Source organism: Corvus brachyrhynchos, unplaced genomic scaffold, assembly GCF_000691975.1.
Source record: "Corvus brachyrhynchos isolate BGI_N302 unplaced genomic scaffold, ASM69197v1 scaffold227, whole genome shotgun sequence".
NCBI lineage: Eukaryota > Metazoa > Chordata > Aves > Passeriformes > Corvidae > Corvus > Corvus brachyrhynchos.
The window spans coordinates 1,816,379-1,837,904 of NW_008239290.1; the positions used below are offsets into that span (position 1 = coordinate 1,816,379).

The 21,526-nt window shown below is 42.0% G+C and overlaps 1 protein-coding gene across 1 annotated transcript in view; it reads left to right on the plus strand.

The window, feature by feature from the left end:
- The first annotated feature begins 4,681 nt into the window (after nt 1-4,681).
- Nucleotides 4,682-21,526, plus strand: part of ZBTB10 (zinc finger and BTB domain containing 10) — a 52,639-nt gene continuing 35,794 nt past the window's right edge. The window contains exons 1-2 of the mRNA XM_008638448.2: nt 4,682-4,757; nt 9,027-9,112. Coding sequence (XP_008636670.2) covers nt 4,682-4,757; nt 9,027-9,112 — 162 coding nt within the window. The remainder of the gene's footprint in view (nt 4,758-9,026; nt 9,113-21,526) is intronic.

Genomic DNA, 21,526 nt, shown 5'->3' on the forward strand with positions numbered 1-21,526 from the left:
AGCCCAGCACAGGGAAGGGGCAAGTAGGATACGCCAAAGTCCAAAGGGGAGTGCACTGGGCTTTGTTTTGCTCTAATTCAGGCATGCTGAACTTGGTTTTCCATGGTTGTGATCCTCCAAAGATGCCTTCGCTCCACCTGGTTCTGTGTAAGGAAAAAAAGAGACCCAAAGTTCAAGCTTTTCAATGTGTATCCCAGAACGAGGACTTCTGCATGAAATTGACGGAGTTTGAAAGTACATCAACATGGAAACGAGGACCTTTTACCTTCCAGCAAGAAAAAAAACAACTTCCAGAGAAATATTTAACTGCCTTTGCCTTCAGACAGCCATTCCAATGCGAATCAGGATGTGCTTATTTTGGCAAGACTCTCCTAAACTGAGCTGTTTTGTGTGTGGTTAGGAGTGTCGGATGTATGCTCAGTAATTTGCTAGTGGCTGCTTGTGGTAGGTAGTTCTTGGGAAGAGGCAGACTAGACAGCCAAAATGTAGGTCACCAGTGGGTGGAGTTCACAACCCCCAGCTCTGCTGCAGTCTGTATGCAGCAGTTACTTCTCCCACAGAATTTGAAATTAGCGATGAAGCCTGAAAGCTGGGCCACTAACTGTAAGTCCTTAGGATGATAATTTAGTTGGTTAGTCATTTGTGTATGATGGTGTTTAATGTCCAGTCTGTTCCTGGATTATCTGTTAGCTAGGAGAACTTCCATGTGCAAGGACACAGGTGTTACTCTACAGTGTTTAAATGTGCGTGGGCATTTGTAGTTAAGAAACAAAACAAATTTTGATAACACAGTTGAAAGCCATTCATCACATTTTCAAAGTGTCTCCTTCCTATCACGCTCATGGAAGTTCAGAGCAATCTTTTGGCTCCTCAGCTCCAATGGCCACTCAACTGGCAGGGCTTTGCAGCAATGATGGGCGAGAGCCATGGGGTCTCAGTTGTCTGGCCAAGCATTCAGCAAGAGCAGTCAGGGGAGAGCACTAGTTTCTCAAATGACCCTTTAAAATCAGCTCTATGCAGCATTGTACCAGTATTTATTCTTCCTGCTGTATGTATTTCAGGAAAAAAAAAATCAACCCCTCAAACCTTAAAAACTTTTCTAAACAAGAAGCCAGATCAACACACCCTTTTATGTTTGCACACGCTCCATAGCTGCCTTAACTCCAGGCTAAACCACTGCTGTATATCTGCATAATCTTAAAGCTTAGCAAATTAGAAAATAAATATATATGCATGCATTTGAAATAGCACATTCTCCTCCAGGCTTTATCTCTCTGTAACTGCTGAAATTGCCTGACAGGGATATTCCTTGCAGTCTTATCATATGGATCTGTGGTGAAAAGGTTTCGGCAGTTTGCAGTGCAGATGTGCCATCAGGACTGTCACTGGGATACTTTGGAGGGATTTGTAAAAACGAGCTGTCCCTGCAGGAGATTGCTGGAGGAGCAGAGGCCTCCTCTGCATATACTCTGCACAGACATGGGGTTCCTGCATATAGACCTCTGATTCATCGAATATCAGACTTACTGCCTAAAAACCAGTTGCTTCAGTCATCTCTGCCAACAGGAAAACAGACCAGGCTAGTCGGAAAGTGGCCTGAGTGATGTCTCTGGGAGGTGTGCTGGTAGGGCTCATGAAACAAAGCTGATGGGGATATCTGCTGCTGGAAGTTTTAAACAAGCAAGACTTTGGTTCTGACCAAGTCAAGTAAAGAAAAGCTTTGGCCATACTGCTTCACATTTGTAGTCTGTTATCCTGTGGGAAAAGGGTTAAGGATTATAGATAAATGTATTTCATATAAAGCATGCACTACTGGCACCACCAGCAGCCCTACATCAGGATACATTCCAATGTGTATGCCTGTCCTTGCTGCTGACTGTGAATGGTCTGAATTAGGCGCAATCACCTATCAGAATAGTCCCTTGGAGGGGCAGGGATGTGCAGTTCATGAGACCAAATATGGAAATAAACTAGGGATGACATGCCCTGCATCGGCTAGCCAAAGAGGGCACCTAAGAAATTTACAGGTGAAAACACGGGTGTCCCAGAAGAGTAGATACAGCGGGATGAAGCAGGTTTGCTGCCACTTGCATCCAGGTGGTCAAATTCCACCTGGGCTGCACATTAGGCATCTGATTGCTTTTCTGGATTGGGCTGTATAGAGAATTTACACGGGAAATCTGATGTAGAGTAGGAGATCTATCTCTGATTTTCCAACTCCCCGTTCAGTGCCTTAACCACAGGTGCCACCTCCTGCAGTGGCTCTGAGCTCATACGGATGCTGGAGTCCTTCCAAATTAGCAGCGATACCGGAACGGAAATGGCCCTTTCAGCACAAAATAAACACCAATAGTCCATAAATGCTAATGATACAATTTAAATGTCTCTGTGCTTGGTGAATTCAGCCTCTCACCTACAAATGCTGGCATCTGAAGTTTCTTTTGTCTAAGATCAAACACTGATTACTTTAATGGGCTTTGTCTCAGTAATCTATTTTAACAGTATGGTTAATATCTGACAATTATGCTAGATTAGCATCAAAGCCTAATGGAAAGACTGAGGTAAATTCACAACAGTCACCGTGTAGTTCAACATAAAGTTGTTTGCTGTCAAAGAAAGGTTTTCTATTACAAATAAGTATGTTACTATTAATGCTGCTGTATAGCATCCAGGAGTAGCAGATGGGCCCTTTGCTACTTCCAATGTCAAGTAACTAAACCACACAAAAGTTAAAGTTTTAAATGTAAAAAGTCTTAAAAAAAAAAAAAGATGGGCAAAAAAAAGGAAAAAATTGCCTCTTCTTGCCTCCCCATCATGATCCCAGCCTTTGTAGTTGCCCTGCCTCTCCATTCAGTACATAAATGGCCAGCTGAGGATTGAAGCCAACAGGATCAGATTTCATAGGATGCTCTGGTATCTAAGGAATGATGGAAGGGTGAGACAAGATACAGAAAGGAATTTAAACCTCATTGAAAAATTACAAGAAAGAAGATCTTCAGCCTGAGAACACACAGTGTGAAAAAAGAGGATACACAGATTTTATTCTTGTATGCATGCTCCACAAAAATGACATTCATTGAAATACATCATTAAAGATGACCCCAAAAGTTCAAGGTTCCTTAACTAATGATGGTTCTGCCTCACAAACTGCAGGCACAATTTCCATTGAACTGTGACAATACACACGTGATATTTTAAGCAGAATATTCCATAGGACAGTTTTTTTAAAAAGCATTTTCAGCTGTTTCCACTGCTTGTATTTAATGAAAGGCTAAGCAGGAATCATAGCTGTGTGTACGGATACTGAAGCCCAGGACAGTGGCCAAAGCAAGGATTTCCACTTCTGTTTTATGATGTTTTGATCAGTACAGAGACCTATAATTTTTCTGTGTTAGTCACTAGTGATCAAATCCCACAGTACAGGGACAGAAGTGATCTTTGACCTGTTGTTTATCACGATTTTAAATAAGCTATTTAACGAAAGCAATTCTATCACATCACTAATGGAGGATTTCCAGTGTGCACTGATGCCTATTGGCATTCAACCTGTGGCTTCTAGACTCTCAGTGTGATGATTCAGCTGTTACTGGGGACAGTGCTGCTAAGGCTGCCACATTTCACCTGCTTCATAAGTGTATTTCACAGAGCCACAGAATCACAGACATCTTCCATTCCAACCCCCTGCTTAAAGCAGTCGCCTAGAACTGTTTTTCCAGGACAATGCCTTTTTGGGGTTTGAACACCTCCAAGGAAAGTCTCCACAGTCTCTCTGGGCAGCCTGTGCCAGGGTTTGATCTTCCTCTCAGTAAAGAAAGTTCTTTTTTATATTTAAACAGAGTTTTTTGTATTTCAATTTGTGCCTATTTCCTCTTGTCTTTTCACTGGATACTACTCATGAGAGTCTGACTCTGTTATTTGTTCTTGTGTCCTTTTATTATATTTTATGTCATAATACAGCATAATACGTCATAATGTTATGATGTGAATATTAGACATGTTACTATCTTTCCTGTCATATTATTATGTCTTTGTTATATTCCGCCATCAGGTATTTCTCTATGTTGATAAGCCTCACCCATTTATTTACACAATTTGTTTGCTTTCTCCCTATGCCTTTGGTGGTTTCTTCAGTGCTGGCCCTAACTCCAGCATGCACTTGACCTCAAGGCCCACCCTTTCTCCTTAAAGTCACTTGAGTGCATTAATGCTTCATGAAACAGCAGTACTGTCCTTACAAACACATTGCATGATCAAATTTCAGGAATGACATGGTGAATAAGAAAATGCTGTTTTAGCTAAGTTTCTTCTTCTGCTCACACTGAGGCCCATATGCCTTATAAGTGCAGAAAAGGAAACTGTCTTCTCCTTTTGGCAAGTCCTGTAAGAAAGATTCTGTGGGAAGGACAAAAACAAGAGGTGGATTATAGATGCCACTTCATCATAATTTCAAGCACTTGGCCCTGGGAAGCAATCCAATCCATGTGACATATTGCTCAGACGCTCTGTACAATCACTGCAGAGTAATCGAGTTCAGACACTTCCCCCTCTTCTCTGACACCATACCACAGGGACTGTGTGCACCCCAGCAGCAGCTCAGTCTGCTTGGGTGTGCTGTTTACTTCCTTCACAAACAACAAACAGAATTTGGGACAAAGTTATGCCCCTTGATCCATTTGGAATCATGGCCACAGAGCCTCCTCCAAGGACAGGTGCCAGGAAGAACACAGCTGAAACTTACACAGTTACTGTCATTGAAAGTATAGGAGCTAGAGGCTGTGTTTTTAAGAACCTGTGTAGTCCACAGACTGAAGCTCATGTCAGAAAAGAGCTTTGAGCAGCTGGGCAGGACCCTCTGGGGAGCATGCTCATGGCTGACCTTTGGAAGCCAGGCAGCAATTGAAGTCTGTGGGACCAGTAAAAGCTGGTCAGAGGGATGCTCATGATAGCCTGGAAGCTGGGTTGCTTTGCTTATGGCAAAGTAGAACTGATGTTCAGGTGCTGCTTTCTGCATCAGACTACTTACCATGGGATAAAAGATTGCTTCTTCTCTGCCACTGACATGATGTCCTGCTCTCCAAACACATCAATCTTTTAAAAACTGACAGCAGTCTCAAATCCCCACCTCCAGCTGTCACTGCTTTGGCTGTGAAGCTTCCTGGCACTGTACTTGAGAGGCTTCTCTGCCTTCTTCTGATCCCAAGAGCTATAAGCTGCATTGACTCAGTAAACTCGAGCTATTTAAAACTACTGATGCTTGGATGGTAAATTCAGGCACTTAGAAAATAATAGATCTGTGCAATTGCAGTTTTGTTCTCTTCTAAATTCATTTTGTGCTGTCCTATCAGTGAGAACATGAGTTATTTGCTTTAATTGTGGTTCTGACATTAAAATCAGCACCATCCTAAGCATGCACAGAGGGGAAATAATTACAGTGGCACAAGCAGTAAAATAATTTCCTTGTCTAAGCACTTGTCTTTGTAATCTAATAACAGTGAACCAGTCTTCCTCCCACCCTTCCTCTGTCACTCCTCTAATTTCTCTTTTCCTTCCTCTCTCCTTCTCTTCCTTCCCATCCATAGCACCTCTCCCTACTGAAATATCAGCAGCATTTGTAGCTCTGAACCTTGTATATTGTATATTGAACTGAGGTTAAAGACTGGCAGTAACTACCAAGAAGGAAAGCTACACCCTTAAAGCCATGGAGAGTTTGCAGAGCCCCAGATCAAGAGCAAAGGAGTGTCACTGTAAAGTCTGATCTGATTCTCCTTCTCCCATGTGCAAACATCAGAAAACTGCTGCTGTACGTGTTGCTGCTGACACACACTGTAATTAGGTAGTAGGGCCACAGACCACATCCATGGTTAGTCTGTCGACTTCTTTCTGCTTAGGAATTGAAGAGTGAAAAGAAGGATTGGTGTCTCCAGTATCATTTTATTCTTGAAGAAACCCTAAAATAGGAGCATGTGTGCTGAGCGAAGGAGGTAACCTAAAATACCTCTCTCAAACTTCAGGGTTTTTTCCCCTCAAAATACAGTCTGATTGTCTTTGTTCTGCATTAAAAAATGTCAATGCTTTATGCTTGGAGAAGGAACACATATTCAGTTGACAACGTGATTTTCATCAGCAAAGACATTCCTGAACACTTATTTTCCTGAGTAAATAGGTTAGCTAGTTTGACTTACAATTAAGTACATACAGTTGGACTATTAAGTACCTTCCTATCTCAAAATCTGTGGGCAATACTACAGGCTAAAACCTAAGATCTGTGGAGCAGCTTGGAAACAACCCACAATTATAACAGTATAAAAAAGAAATATTGATAGAAAAACAATGTGGACCTTAAGTCCACTCTTGGTTACATTCATTATCTCATTTCTTCCCCAACAGGTTGCATTTGTAGTGTACTAATGAGTCCTGTATCTTGAGGATTCTTATTTCTTGATTGGCTGTCTTGTATAGATAAAATACAGTTCATGGTACACATCGTTGCCAGCTGTTTGATTCAGCCATCAGGACCCGAAGTCACTAGGGAGGATCTCATGACCACTCAAATTCAGTTCTCTCCTCTCCCTGGTAACTTATTTATACTGGGTTATGCAGGAAAATAATTTTGTGTCAAGCCATATATCCTCGTATTAAGTGTGGTCAAAGCAGGCAGTAGGCTGAAAGAAGGTGATGGCAGGGACATGCAGACATAGAGGTGATCACACAAATTTACTTCCCTTGAGATGGTGGCGAGTTGCATTTTGCATGCTGGTAGAGAAACAGATGGAAAAAAACATCAGATAGGCTTGGCATTTGATTGCTCCTTTTCTTCCAGGCCTGTCACACCCAGCAGTGACTCCACGGGGTGCTATTTCCTCTGGGAGGGCTCCTGATGCCAGCTGAAATGCCTCACAGCTATCTGACAAAAGGTGTTGAAGTGGTGCAAAAATCCTTCTGCCAGTTCAAGTATGCTCAAAAGAAGTTTGAAGGAGCAGTTTTGTCCCTAAAGGCTTTCTTTTTTTTCTTTCTTGTTTTTTTTGTTGTTTTTTTTTTTTTTCCTGATCAGGTGTGATCTGTCCTTGTCCAGATGGCATTAACATTACTATCCTGGGTAATTCAACTGAAAAACAATCATAAGTCCACAGCAGACCTGGGTTAGGGTAGTTAGTGGGTGGTTATCCACAGTCTTAACCAGAGCAGACCTATGTCCTGACATACTCTAAGAACTCAGAGAACTCAGAAGTCACAAGAAATAAGATCTTATTCCAAGCTCTTCCAACAATTCCCACCTTCACCTTTGGCAGGTTGCTGGATCTCTTTATGCCCGTCTTCTAACCGGAAAAATGGGAATAATATTTACTTTTCCATGTAATGAGGTAGGAAGCTTTGCTACATGTACATGTGCAAAGAGCTCTTAGCTCCTCAGTATTAACTCACATCTATTAATCTGTTCAGGAGCGTTTTGTTAGTCTCAAGAGTTGCAAAAATTTTTGCTTCTGCTGTTACCTGTGTGGGACTAGCTCAGGATTAACTCTCCTGAAGTTAGTAATAAAACCAGAATGAGTAAATACAGAATCAAACCCTCCCAGTAATGAAACACCCCAGACTCACTCTCACAGGAGCTGAACTTTCTTGAGCCATTTTCAGAATCTTTACAAACTCCTGTGACAAAAGACAACTGTTTCATGTTTTCACTCCTTTGGGAACTTGTACAGATCTAACACTGCTGAATCTGACCTGTTTCTCAAGTTGAGAGTTCAATTGTCTAACCTGGATAGTGGTTAATTTTCCAGTCTGGGTGTTTTACTCCCATGCACAGACACTTTAATCACATTAGAGAACATGTAATCTACAGTAAGAAATGTGAACAATTAATGTTACACAGTGAGTTCAGGCAAATCCAGGAAATTACAGTGAAAGTGGTATTAATGGGCTTTTATGTTTTCCCCAATGACTTCTAGAACCTGTGTCCTGGGGTGCACCAGGCACAGCATCACCAGCTGGGCAAAAGAGGGGATTGTCCTGCTCTGCTTTGCACTGGTGTGGCCTCACTTTGAATATCATGTGCAGTTTTGGGCACCACAATATAACAGTGTAAGACTATTGGAGAGTGTCCAAAGGAGGGCCATGAAGATGGTGAAGGGACTTGAAAGGAAGCCAAATGAGGAGGGGATGAAGTCACTTGGTCTGTTCAGCCTGGAGGAGACTGAGGGGAGACCTCATTGCAGTCTGCAACTTCCTTGTGAGGGCAAAAGGAGGGGCAGGCACTGATCTCTTCTCTCTGGTGACTAGTGACAGGACCCAAGGGAATGGCCTGAAGCTGTGTCAGGGCATGTTTAGGTTGGATATTAGAAAAAGGTTTTTCACCCATTGGGTGTTTGGGCACTGGAACAGGAACCCCAGGGAAGTGGTCCCAGCACCAAGCCTGACAGAGTTCAAGAAGTGTTTGGACAGTGCTCTCAGGCACATGGTGTGATGTGCAGGGGATGGTGCTGTGCAGGGCCAGGAGCTGGGATTGGTGATCCTGGTGGGTCCCTTACAGCTCAGTTTATTCTGTGATTCTATGAAGAATCTTTCACACCATTTACTGCTCATTAAGACCACAACTGAATGCATCCAACCACTTCATCTCTAGCATATCTGCTTGAGCCAGCTATTGCTGAGTGATGGGGACTGTTTCAAACATAGAGTCCTTCCTTGACTGCACAATGCACCAGCTCTAACATCTTCTCTGTCCATGTAACTGTGCTGTCTGAAGCCAAGCAGCCCTGTTGCACTTCCCAGGTCTCATATGCTGCCTTTATCATCCAAAACAGGCTTGGCAGAATACTGTTGTAATGCATTTAGCCTCTCAACATGAGGAAGACATAAAACTTCAGATTTAGCTGCAGCTATATTACATTGCCTCAGAGAGCTGAAACATAGTAAGTAAATCTCATTAAATGGTTACTACTGCTTACAGATCTTGAATAGTTTGTTGGGTTTTGTTTCACTTTAATGTGTACTAAATTCTCTGTGTAACATTCTTCTGTCTTTTGTAGACTTCCAGGACAGCCTGAAATTCAGTAAAAATGTCTCTGTTCTGGTGCAAGGTGGATTTCTTTTTAAAGCATGCATTATCTTCTGGGTAAAAAACCCCCAGATAGTCTGTACCTCTGGACTCAGTATGTCAGAAAGAATTCCTCAGGGCATGCAAGAGGAAGGATGCAGCTCCAGAGCATGGATGCATGCAGAGCAACCATGCCCACATAACAAGGACAGCAAACTTTGAGGGTGACTGATACCAAATCGCTTTGAGAAAAGACTGTAGCCTTTTGCTACTGTGACCAATCCAAACCTGTTGGGGCAAAAAATGGTTCCAGCAGAGCCCTATGCTGTCCCTCTGTATAAGTGGCCACAGCACTAAGGGCAGAAGACAGCAAGCCAGTCATTTAGGAAGAATTTAGCTCCAAATCCCAGGTGGGGATCCTGGCTTCTGCGCAGCTCAGAGACCACTGCCGTAGCAACGCTGACAGCATTTTATGCAGCTTCTGCTGCTGCCAAGAATTTAGATTGCAAACTACTTTTCTCTCATCCTCCCTCAGCTACAACCCAGTCTTGGCTCCTTCTGCACAGCGGCTGCCAGGACATTGATCTGCAGGACCCTGAGCTCCCCCTCCCCTCAAATGCTCCCACCTTGCTCTGGTGCCTGTGCACAGGCTCCCACTACCATCACCACACCCAGCCCCCCATTTTACCTAGGGGGGGGAAATGAGCGTGGGGAACACGAGGTTCCTCCACCTGGCCGTGGCTGCGCTGTGGCAGAGCACAGATCATCCCCTTAGTGCTGCCCTGGACACCCCAGAATCGTTGCCTTATAAAGACCATTTTGTCTGTGGCTCACGCTCATGCCCTGTATACATAAAGAGAAATTGAAATGTTCCAGGCTCTGCTGTCGTCTTCTAAGCAAAGCAGTAATATATGGCCTTGCAACTCCTTCTCACCAAATCCACTGCGGGGGTTGAGTCCCTGTCTTCAGCTGCCGTGCTGGCCAGGGTGGCACCAGCCTGGTGAGCCAACTGCCCCTGGGACCCCCTGGGATGGCTTTGCTCAGCCTTGATCATTACCAAAGATGTTTTTCCCTAAGATGACTGTTGGCTGAGGGTCTTTGTAAGAAAAGGTCTCAAATTCTTGGTACTGTATTGCCTTTGCAACACATAGGCCATTTTTACAGCCCTGTTAACAACCACTTTGTCAGCTACTTGGTATTAAAACTGTACAGTTTGCTGAAGGGAACTGTAGTGGAAGATTACCTCCAAATCTCAGCCAGGACAGTTCACAACTTTCCACTTAAAAAATTGCAAGAATGCAGAAGACCAGAGTTTCACCCTCAGCAGCTCAGCACGTATTTCATGGCAAAAGAAGGGCAGCACAGCAGGTGGTTGGATATGCTGGACCTCAAATTATAACTCACTAGAACAGCTCAGAGCAGCAAAATGGCTGCTGCTACTGAGAGAAATGAATCTGGTGTCATTTTTCTTCACAACAGTGTCACAACTGAGGCTGTGGCACAGGGCAGTGGGATTGGGTAGCCCTCACCCCCCTTCTGTCATTACAGGGGAAAATCAGGCTCGAGGGCCTTATGTTTTTCCAGTCAGAAAGATCTTGAAGCTCTTCCTTTATTTACAGGAACTCTGGGCAACACCTGTTTTGTACACAAGAATGTGTGTCTACTGGTGGTAAAGAAATCCCTCTGTCCTATCAATCTGTTGCCATTCACTCCAGACAAGAAAACCTTGTGAAGTGTGTGACCTAAACCTCTCTCTAAGCAGAGATTCAGAGTAAATATGTATTATTTCCTTAGATTTATTGCTTTTGTATGCCAACATACATCCTGTGCTCAGTTCTAATTATACAAGTAGTGACCTCTTCTATTTACAGAAGGGGAAGCTGATCAGGCAAACATTTCTTTTTTTTTTCCTTTTTCACTACAGGAGCCCTTCTGACATAAATATGCTAAAAGGTTTTATATCAGCTGATTTATGTTGAAAGCCCAGCTTTAGCTTCAGGCTTGTGTTAACAGATTCTTATTGAAGCCATTCTTGTTAGCCTATCAACACTGTATTTCCTCAGCAAAGATGTTTGACAGCAAACCCTGCTGTAACTTCCCATATGATCCTTTCTGTCATTTCCAGGCAAGTCTGGGACAGATACCTGCCATACAGAGAAGTGGGGGAACAAAGGCCATCACAGCTCACCACACCTTCCTGTTTTGCTTTTGCTTTACCAGGCTAGTGGGGGTTTTAGTGCCTGTCCTTAGTTAGGCTGAGATTTGGCCACCAACAATTTACAAGAGTATATAGTGACAGGACAGGGGAAATGGATTCAAACTGAAAGAGTAGGTTTAGATTAGAGGTTACGAAGGAATTCTTTACTGTGAGGGTGGTGAGGCGCTGGAACAGGTTGCCCAGAGAAGCTGTGGGCTCCCCATCCCTAGAAATGTTCAAGGAAGGTTGGACAGGGCTCTGAGCAAACTGGTCTAGTGGGAGGTGTCCCTGCCCATGGCAGGGGGTTGGAACCAGATGGTCCCTTCCAACACAAGTGTTTCTATGATTCTGTGATCTGCCACCCATTCCCTAGCATGTGAGAGGTGAGCAGGACAGTCCATTAGGATCCACCTCCTCTCAGATGGCAGCCAGAGAGCGGAGAGGATAGACCAGCAATGCAGATGTAGGGAGAGAAGATCTTGACATGACATACCCTCAAATACACTACAGACCTACAAATACTGAATTTAGAATAAAAACATATATATTATATATGTAATATTTCTTTAAGATATATGTGTATACATACAGATACACATGCAAACATAGAAGAGTCAACACTTTAAGGCCATTTACAACAGATTAGCTACTTCTTGGTTCAGTGCCCTCAGAAGATCTATGTCATCTGTAGCAATATGGAGAGAATCAAGACAAAAACAAAAAAGCTCTTGACTTAAACCTGGATTTAAATTTTTTTCTCCACAAAGCAGGCATGTGTGCACTGCAGCCTGACAAAAGACCCAGAGCAAATTCTGAAGGACAAAGGAGATAAACAAATGGCAGTTTAAATTAGCAAACCACAGATTGATACACAGCATATGCAGCTAGAGCAAAAGTGAAAGCTTAGGGAGAGGCTTCACAAGCAAGAAGATTGTTTTGCCAGAAGCAGGATAAAGACTTGCCTGTAGCCTGGAAACAGGCTCAGATCAGCAGCAACCAGCTCCCCACAGCTGCTATATTTACAAGACTAAAATTATTTTCTGCCAAAACTTCAGGCAGGTTGTTCTGGTATCTGCAGTTACAGTCCAGACTCTGCAAAGAAAATCTAGGTGTGCTGACTCTAGACTACTAATATAATATAGAGTGTGGGAAAACAGTTATTTTGGGAAAGAAATGCTTGTAGTCGTTTCAGCAAGTGGGAAGGGTTGAAAAACATGGATTTATTAATAGAGACTCAATTCAGTTGCATAAATAAGTAATTTAATGCCCTCAGAGTGTCCTATGAGTTCTGCCTGCCATATCTACTCCTCCAGTAGGGCATGGCTGTCCTGTAGACCCCATGCTTTATCCATCAGTGCATGTGGATGTCTCATATTCCAGTTAGGACATTCTGGGTACCAGCAAAATTACCCTGATTCCTTGGTTTCAGGAGCGGAGCACTCACCACAGCCAGACAGGCCCATGAGGACAAGAAAAAACAATACTGAATACAAGTGTAGAAATTATGGGGAAAAAAACCCACAAATTTACAAGAAGCAGATGAATAGAAAATGGATAAAATTTTGCTACTACCAAGTGTTACTCGGAAAAAGTTAGAGCAAAGACCAGAATCCGATGTTGTGTAAGGTTCTAGAAAAAGTATTTGTACTGATGTATGCAGATTTGTCCCTTGGTCACAACCTGGGCTCAGAGGGCTGTGATGGGAGGCACAAGCCCCAGCTGAGGCCAGTTACTGGGGGTACTCCAGGGGTCCTGGGGTACCTGCTCTAGCTGACCCTGCTTTGACCACACAGTTTGCAGTGAGGCTGTCTGGTCTGTGATTGCATGTGGAAAAAATTTACTTGCTGTCTCTAAGTTATGATTTCTTCTATCCAGAAACATGACACAGCTGATGAGCATATAATTGACGTCATAGTCAAGGTATTTGCCAGAAATAGCACACTGATAATGGCAGTGGTAGACAATGGACGACAGCTTACAAGTTTAAGAGTCAAAGCCTTTGCAAATCATGCAAACATTTTACTTCAAATGCAGGATATTCACTGTGCGAGTATACTGCGGATAGTAGTGCTACAACAGCTAACTATTTAAATGGCTTATAGCGTACAGATTTTAGGGAAGCCAGATGTTTTGTGAAAAATAATGAAAAATATGTAGAAGAGCTCATGTGAATGATAGAAAATAAAAGAAAACTCAAGTGCTAACAGCCTATAAAATAGCCGTAAGAAAATCTGGAGTGAGTTATATCAGAGGAATGTCTGTGAAGGGAGGAAAAGAGAGGGAACATAACCACACAGAGAAAGCTTCATCAGTGCAGGTCATGGAGACAGACTAGTTAGAAATGTAAGATGGGATATATGAATAAAAGATATTATCTAGCTAAGGGAAAGGTGGACATAAGCAGCCCATGACAGATGGCAACAGCTGAAAGATTGAGAAGGCTATGAATAAATGAGAAATTCATTTAAGGGAGTACTCTAAATAAAATGCAATCACATCTTCAGTAAAATATTTTGAAAGAAAGTCTGGCTCAGGGGGATTTCTGAAAGGAAATGGCATAGAAGAAAGATTGAAAACTGTGAAGACTCTAACCTGAAGAGGAAGCAAGGAAGATTACACAATGATTGTTCAGCCTATGACAGATTCTTGGAGAAGGGAAGAAATCATCTTCCCACTGGGTGAAGAAGATAAAGGCAAGACAGAAAAGATTCAGATACACATACAAAAATAAAGTTGGTTTCCTTTCAAGGGTAAGACTCTGAAAATAGGAAAGGTGTAGAAGAACTTGTTCAGGGAGAAGAAAAACTGTCACAGGACACATGTCCAGGTTCATCTTTGCATGTGAACTGAGATGGCCACAAAACTGAGAAGGTGTCTGGGGAGTATCTCAAACACTGGAGCAGCTGGGACACAGGAATCACTTCCTGACAAAGATCTTTTAGCCAGGATCCCTTGCAGGGGACAGACTGAGACTGTTACACTGACTCAGCTTGCAGAAGACTTTATTAGAATTTTGCTGGATATGGGACCAGGACAACCCACTAAAACATAAAGGACAAATTCTTTGATGAAGGCTGTAAACAGAACAAGAGATCAGGCAGAAAAAAAAGAGTAACAGTTAAAAATGCAACAAAATGCATGTGCACAACAGAAGACTGAAAATGAAAGACCTTGGAAAAGAGTGGAAGAAAGGTAGAAACAATTTTGTGAAGATAACAAACATCACTGTTAGCAATGTTGGTATTCCTATTTTCATTAGCCAAAAATAAAAGCCAAAACCAAACCTGCAAAGATGGATTTGATTTGAAGAATTAGGCACTCTGGTGAAGCCTGGACTTTCTCCAGCTCCATTCAACAGCCGAAGGTGTGAGCAAGATGAAAAGCAGAAACCAGTCAATGCTAAGAAGTGTCACAGATGCCAGAATGTGAAACAAGAAAACTGAAGACAAAGAATTACAGCAGTAAGACACACAAAGTCTATAACCAGCTACTCTGTCTACCCTAGGGCACCACGTTATTTGCAGGAAATCCTAGGACAAGGATGTTGAGGGACAATTTCATACAGAAATTTTTCCAGTTTGTGATACCATCTGAGTTGAACCACAAGTGGTCTGATTCAATGGCCAAAACTCTTCTTGAGAGACATGGCACTCTGCTTGGGACCCCGCACGCCACACATGCCCAGTGTAGATGCTGGATGCCACAGATAAAATATTATTTGCCAGCTGTGCTGAAGCCATTCTGCAAGAGCCCACAGCAAAAAAAAAAAAAAAAAAAAAAAAAAAGAAAAAGAAAAGGAAGGGAGGGGAAGATGAAAGAACAGCTAGAGCATATTAGTTGTGAGAAATCTTGTCTACCCTCGCTGACCCCAAGGCAGAAGTTTCCAAGTCCATCAGTGTTTGCTGACACACTCTGCAAGCTCATCACTCCTCTGTTCTCCCTGCTGTCCTACATGGATCCAGGCAGGAAACGGATCTGTTCCTGCATGTTGCTATCCTGGTATCTCGTAAGGATTTAAATCAGACATCCAGGACAGGAAGAGGATGTGTCAGCAATGACACCTGACCTTTGAAGGCAAGTCAAATGGGTTTGCTGGTAATGTGACAGATTGAAGACATCAGATGGAGGTTGTGAGATTTTTGTCCATGCTAATTCCCAGCTGTGGTGTAGGGTCATAACCCCAGAGAAGTGCAGTTCCACTGTACTGAAAATTTGACAGAGTTAACAGCATCTTCAGAACTTATAGGCAAACCATGTAATTCAATAGTCTAACGTTGGAGGAGTCTGCTAGGAACACCTTCCCAGCTCAGGAGCACATTGCTGTTGCTGCCTGGAAGGTTGGCAAGTCAGATGTGGGTACTACAGTGAAACATCAGTCACTTTTTAAAGACATGGGGCTGAAAACTTGCTGTAAACTATGTAAACAGCAACATGTGTGCTTTATCCCATGATACAGACTGGGACATTGAGTGATAACATCAGAGTAACTTTGTGAGTCCACATGCTAAGTGATTAAGGTACTTCACATTCAGTGGGATCAAAGTGCAGCTGAGACATTGCCTGTTTAAGTGTTGGCCTGTTTTCAGCAATGTCAATATCTACCCATACTTCATGCCATTGAATGTACAATTGGAACAGGACACTCAGATTTGCAATTTTATTCTTCCTGAACCTAACAGTAGGACCATACTAAGAGCTATTTAATATCATCAACAACAATGCCCAAGGATATGTGTATTTGGAGGGGAAGGGGAGCAGGGAGTAGCTAAGGGGTCTGCTGTCCTCTTCTTCCCATGAGCACTGCTGGTTTAACATGCTCTTCAGGCCATGAAATACTAGAATGTTCTGTGCCTGTGCTTCTAGCTCCACCAACAGCTGTGCTTAGCTGCAGTTCAAGGTACTCAGTCTGCATCTGTGTCTATTGGGTTGCACACATAAGCCAAAAGCCTCCTGGTAATAAGTGCAAAACCACCTTTGCTGAGAGGTGGAGGAACAAGAGTAGGAAACTTTGCATGTTTTTAATTGCTTGTATAACTTGACAATATGATTTCCTTTTAAGATGAGGGTAAAGGCCAAATTGATATTAGATTTGCAGGAACATTCAGCAATGACTGAATGTCCAGAAGTCTGAGGCAAAATCTGCACTGTGTAAAATCCTACTAATACTGAGGGTCATTTGCAGATTGGTTATGAAAAATAGAATTTTAATTAGATTTTCAGCAGCACTTATGGGTTACTGTAGTTCATTGTAGGTAGTTCTGTCTTGAGAACATTGCACAAGCACCAATTAATTAATTCACTTGAAAGAGTAGAAAAATTCATCAAGCACATTTGTAAATCAAGGAATGTAACCAAATAAGGCTAGTGGTGATGTTTTGGCCAAGAATTTCAGAAAAAAAAAAGAAAGAAAGAAGACATGTTTCTGTAACAGCACTTTGAGCAATATGGTAACTCTCAATAATATTCACTGATTTCTTCAGGCACACTTCTAGAATACTAGAAAGTCATACTTTTTCTAATCACAAATCTTTCAGTCTACTTGCCATCATACCACAGCTTATTTTTTACTTTAACCTTTTACTTTCAAAGTTAACAGTTTCTCAGAAATAAGGTTTAATATATTCAAGATTCAAATAGTTCATACCAACAGAGTTAATCCTGCATTTTTGTTTTCCCACATGAACATTTGTTTGTGCCTTCTATGTCTGTTGTAGATTTAAAATATTGGCTTTGATACAAAACATGCATTATTTATAAAAGAGTGGACAAGAGGCAAGTTGCTAGTATACTTCCTGAGCTATTACACATCATGTTATGGAAATGTTACTAAAATGCCCTATTTTATACTCAGATCAGCTTCAGAAGCATTTAATACCAGAGAAAAGCTAAGTGATAGGTTTATGCAAAACTTGTAAAGGAAGATCTTGTTTTGCATCAAGCTAAATTCAGACTCCCCTTCCTTCAGGAAATTGGGAAGTGTCATTATTCCTTTTCATCCTGTTTTATGATCCCAAAGACAGTTGACATTCCTGCATTTCCTACATGAAAAAAACACTTAGTAATCACCAAGGATAAGACTTCAGCAACAGGCAAGACATAAACTTGTTAAAGTGGGTTTAGAGGAGGCCACGAAGATGATCAGAGGGCTGGGGCACCTCTCCTATGCAGACAGACTGAGAGAGCTGGGGTTGTTCAGTCTGGAAGAGAGAAGGTTCTGGGGACACCTTAATGTGGCTTTTCAATGCTTAGAAGTGGCTTACAAAAAAATGTTGGTGAGATACTTTTTAGCAGAGTCTATGAGTGACAGGAGGAGAGGCAACATTTCTGAACTGAGAGAAGTCTAGATCAGATACCATGAAACACTTTGTTATGATGAGCGTGATGAGACGCTTGAACGGGTTGCCCAGAGAAGTTGTGAACTCCCCCATGTCTGGAAATGTTCAAGGCCAGGTTGGATGGGGGTTTGAGCAACCTGGTCTAGTGGAAAATGTGCCTGATCATGGCAGGGGGGTTGGACAATTTTTAAGGTCCCTTCCAGCCCAAATCGCTCTGTGATTCTCTGAATCTATTAACATACAAATTCTGCCACCGTTTTATCTACTGTTATACTGGTCAAAAAAGTTGTTTGTATTTTCCACCAATCATTATTCTTCTGTACTCAAATATATCAATAGCTGTATTCAACTTTTTAAAGGTCATGTTTCAAGGTACTTCCTGGAGAAGCACAGGACATTAATTCCAAAGCTTTAGGTTAGGAAACATCATGGTAGAAAATCACATTGAAACAATGCTAAAAATCTTTGCTTCCAGTCATCTCAGTGTTAAACTTTCATTTTCCATTGCAGTCTAACTCCATAGTTAGAAAGAGTTTGTTGTTTTAAGTAAATTTGTCCCATTCTTTCCCACTGGCAGAGCAAGCTGGTCAAACTACATCTTTCATAACATACCAGCCAGGGCAGTCAGAGGGAAAACCCTGTGCTGCAGCAAGAGATGTCATTTCTGAGGAACTCCAGCCAAATAGACATAGCATCACAAAGTAAAAAATTGCGTCTAAAATTTCAATTTTTTTCCCCAGAAAGTACATTTTCCAATGTAGAACAGAAGTTTCTAGCCAGCCCTAATTGCTTCAAAAACCTAGACTGCTTTCTTGTCATAATCAGGAAAGCATTGGATGAAGTACGAAGTTAGTCTCTTCCCATTCCTGCATGCATCTGGAAAACAGATTCTGGATAAATGACTTGTATATAAACGGGGTGGGAGCATGCAACCTATGTTTTCTAGTACTTTCCCTTGTGCAAAGGGCACAGGAGCAGAGAAATTCTTGACTCCAGCTTCATCCCACCTCATGCAGTACCTAGGGGAGTTAGCCAGGCAGCAAAGATGAAATAAATGTCACCCTTAGTTAAGACAGTACTGTACCTCCAGGAAGGCTGGGATTCACTGTCCTGTGTATTAACTCAATTTACAACTCAGAATACTGATTTGAACCAATTTTGAAAGCAAGCAATTTAAAGGTTGATCTATATTTAAAGCTGTGCCAACAAAGCAATCCAGCTGTACTGAAATATTACCCAAGAAAGCCTCTTGAAGTGAATTCAAGAAATTAGGTTCTTTTACAGCCAGACACAGCTAGAGTCAATGATTTATAGTAATTTACTCATGGTTCTACAGTCAGGATGCCACTGTGGAAGGAAGAAAACAATAAAAAAAATCAAAAACAAGTAGTACCCAATTAAAAATTAAATATGTAATGCCTGTTGACCTGAAATGAACATTTAATTCACACTGGTGCAGTTTTAAAATTGAGTAGAAACAGCAATAGATTCGGTTTTCTATCACACGCTAGTCTATTCACGTTCTCACCTCATTGCAGCAACATCCAATTGCTTTCCAGTAGTGCATTAAGCAACACCTCCTTTGTTCTCTCTTCCTCTGCCCCAGGGGAGACGTTTGTAGGATGATTCGCTTTGATAATTTGGATGCTTCTCTTTAATGTATATGTTGCAATGTATTTATGTCATAAAGGCAGGTTAAAGAACGTTGTTTACATTTGGATGATGATGTTTGCAATTGTCTTAGCTCCTGAGGGAATTAATTCCATAGTCTTGGACCAGGCTTTAAAAGTTTTTAACCACCTGCATTAAGGAGGTACTTCAAGGCTAAGGGGTAAATTTTTTTTTTTTCTTCATTTTTGTCATGTTTTTTCTTCTTGAGTTTTAGCCCATCTTCTAGATGACTGGTTTTGAAAGTGAGGTGTGTAGACTCAAGGGGTGTGCAAGATAATCCACTGGGGTGCAGCAAGAAAATATATTCTGTACCATTAATAAAAAAACGAATGAATTTTATCTTTAGCTTATCCTTCTTTAATTTTCATTTTGTCTATGTTTTCTAATGTACATAATATATCACAATGATATTAGATATTTATAATTTATAAATGAAAAATACAAATAATATTGGGGATGCATGCTCAACATTTTTTTAGTGATGGGGGTACACTACCAAAACAGTTTGAGACCACTGTTCTAGAGAGCAGTCCCCTAATGATAGTGCACCCTAATAACATTGAGATCCCAAATTTTTATCAGTATTACATAAGTCAATGTAAAAACCCCACTAATATGTCTGTCAAGCATGCTTTAAAAACTGCTGCTGTTGTGGAGAGTTGCAACAACCTTCCTATACCACATGGATTTCCCTGGTGCCAAAAATCCCCAGCAGAAATAGAGTGTAGCTGTGCTCTAACCAAGAGGTGTAAGAAATATGAGAATAGAGCACAACAGATCTGCCAACACAGGAGTTTCTTGGCCAGGAATGATTAAACATTGCTGCCTTTATGAGCTGCTTTTTGGGTACCAGCACAAAACCCAGAACTGCTCCCAAACTGTAACCTGAACAGTTTGGTTTGGGTTTGTGCATTTGCACCAAGGAAACTGCAGTGGACATGTAAATTCTTCAGAGTAATTTCTCTGAGGACCTCTTCTGTCTTCCAGAGACTTCTGACTCAAGAGCTGATACCTTTATGTTGTGTCCTTGAAAACACAATGGAGCTGCTGATATGAGTGTTGATGTGTTTGGGTGACCTGTGGTAAGTGCATTAGCATTAGCACCTGGTTTTGGAAATGTAGCCTCCCTAGATTAAATCAAATTATTACAAAGGTGCTAACTGTAATTTTGAAAATCTACACGCACAGATGTGTCTGCAAGACTTTTTTTGAAGTAGCCACTTTGATTTAATCTCAATACTACTATGTCTTCACCCATTCTCTGGCATACAAAAACAATTAAATATTTTCAAGTTTACTCACACCTTCCAGAAAAGCCTAGTAGTTATACTGAGGTAAGGCTGAAGTTTTCCTGACTAAACCAGGTTTTCACAAATCATCAGAGTTCACACTTTAGCAATACTATAAAAATGGGGGAATGTGGGAGGGGAGGAGTTCCTATGGAAAATAAGAGATGCCTTTCTGAAACGCCCATTTAGCAACAATGTTCCCCACAGGACAAAAAGCTGTTAAGATGTAGTAGATTAAGACAACTGCTTGTCCATACCACAAAGAGGAGGAAGAGGAGGGAAAAAAAAGGATGTTGAGCAAGAACACTTCGGGCGGCACCCAAGGTGCAGATGCTTCTGAGACACTCTGGGTCCATGCCATAGTGAAGGGAACAGCCACCAATATTCAGGCAACACTTTCCCAGGCCTTAAAGAGAGTGTCCAATATATCAGTGAGCATTTCTACTAGGATTCTGATTCAGACATAGGAATGCATTAGGTGTAAGGTCATCAACACTGTATGTGGGAACCTCTTGCAGCACTGTGTGTGGAGAGAAATGTTTTGGCAATGCAAAAGCAGTCAGCATTGCTGCGGAGTCCTTCCCTTGCTTGCATTAGCTTGCTTTGGTAAAAACAAAAAGAAAAGGGAGCATTAGCTCAGGGAACGGCTGGTGAAGTGGGCAGGGGACATTCCTAAGGACAAAATGGAGTGTCAGGGTCTTGAGCCCACTCCCATCTTCCTGGGGGTTTGGCTGTCTGGGCTCAGGGCCAACTCAGAGACACTGCACATGGTGACCTTGAGGAAAACTCTTACCTAAAGCAAAGCAGGGTGGCTTCAGCCAGGGCTGCCCCTCCTTCTCCTGGAACCTGCTTCAAAGTTGATTCTCTTCACTTTTCTCCTCCCTTTGGTCCCTGCCTGTGTTACACTGCAATGGCACTGCAGCCATGCCTGTGCATTGCCTGCCAGACTGCCAGAGGAGAATATTTGGATGACTTTGTCTGGCATTGGCAACAGCAGGAA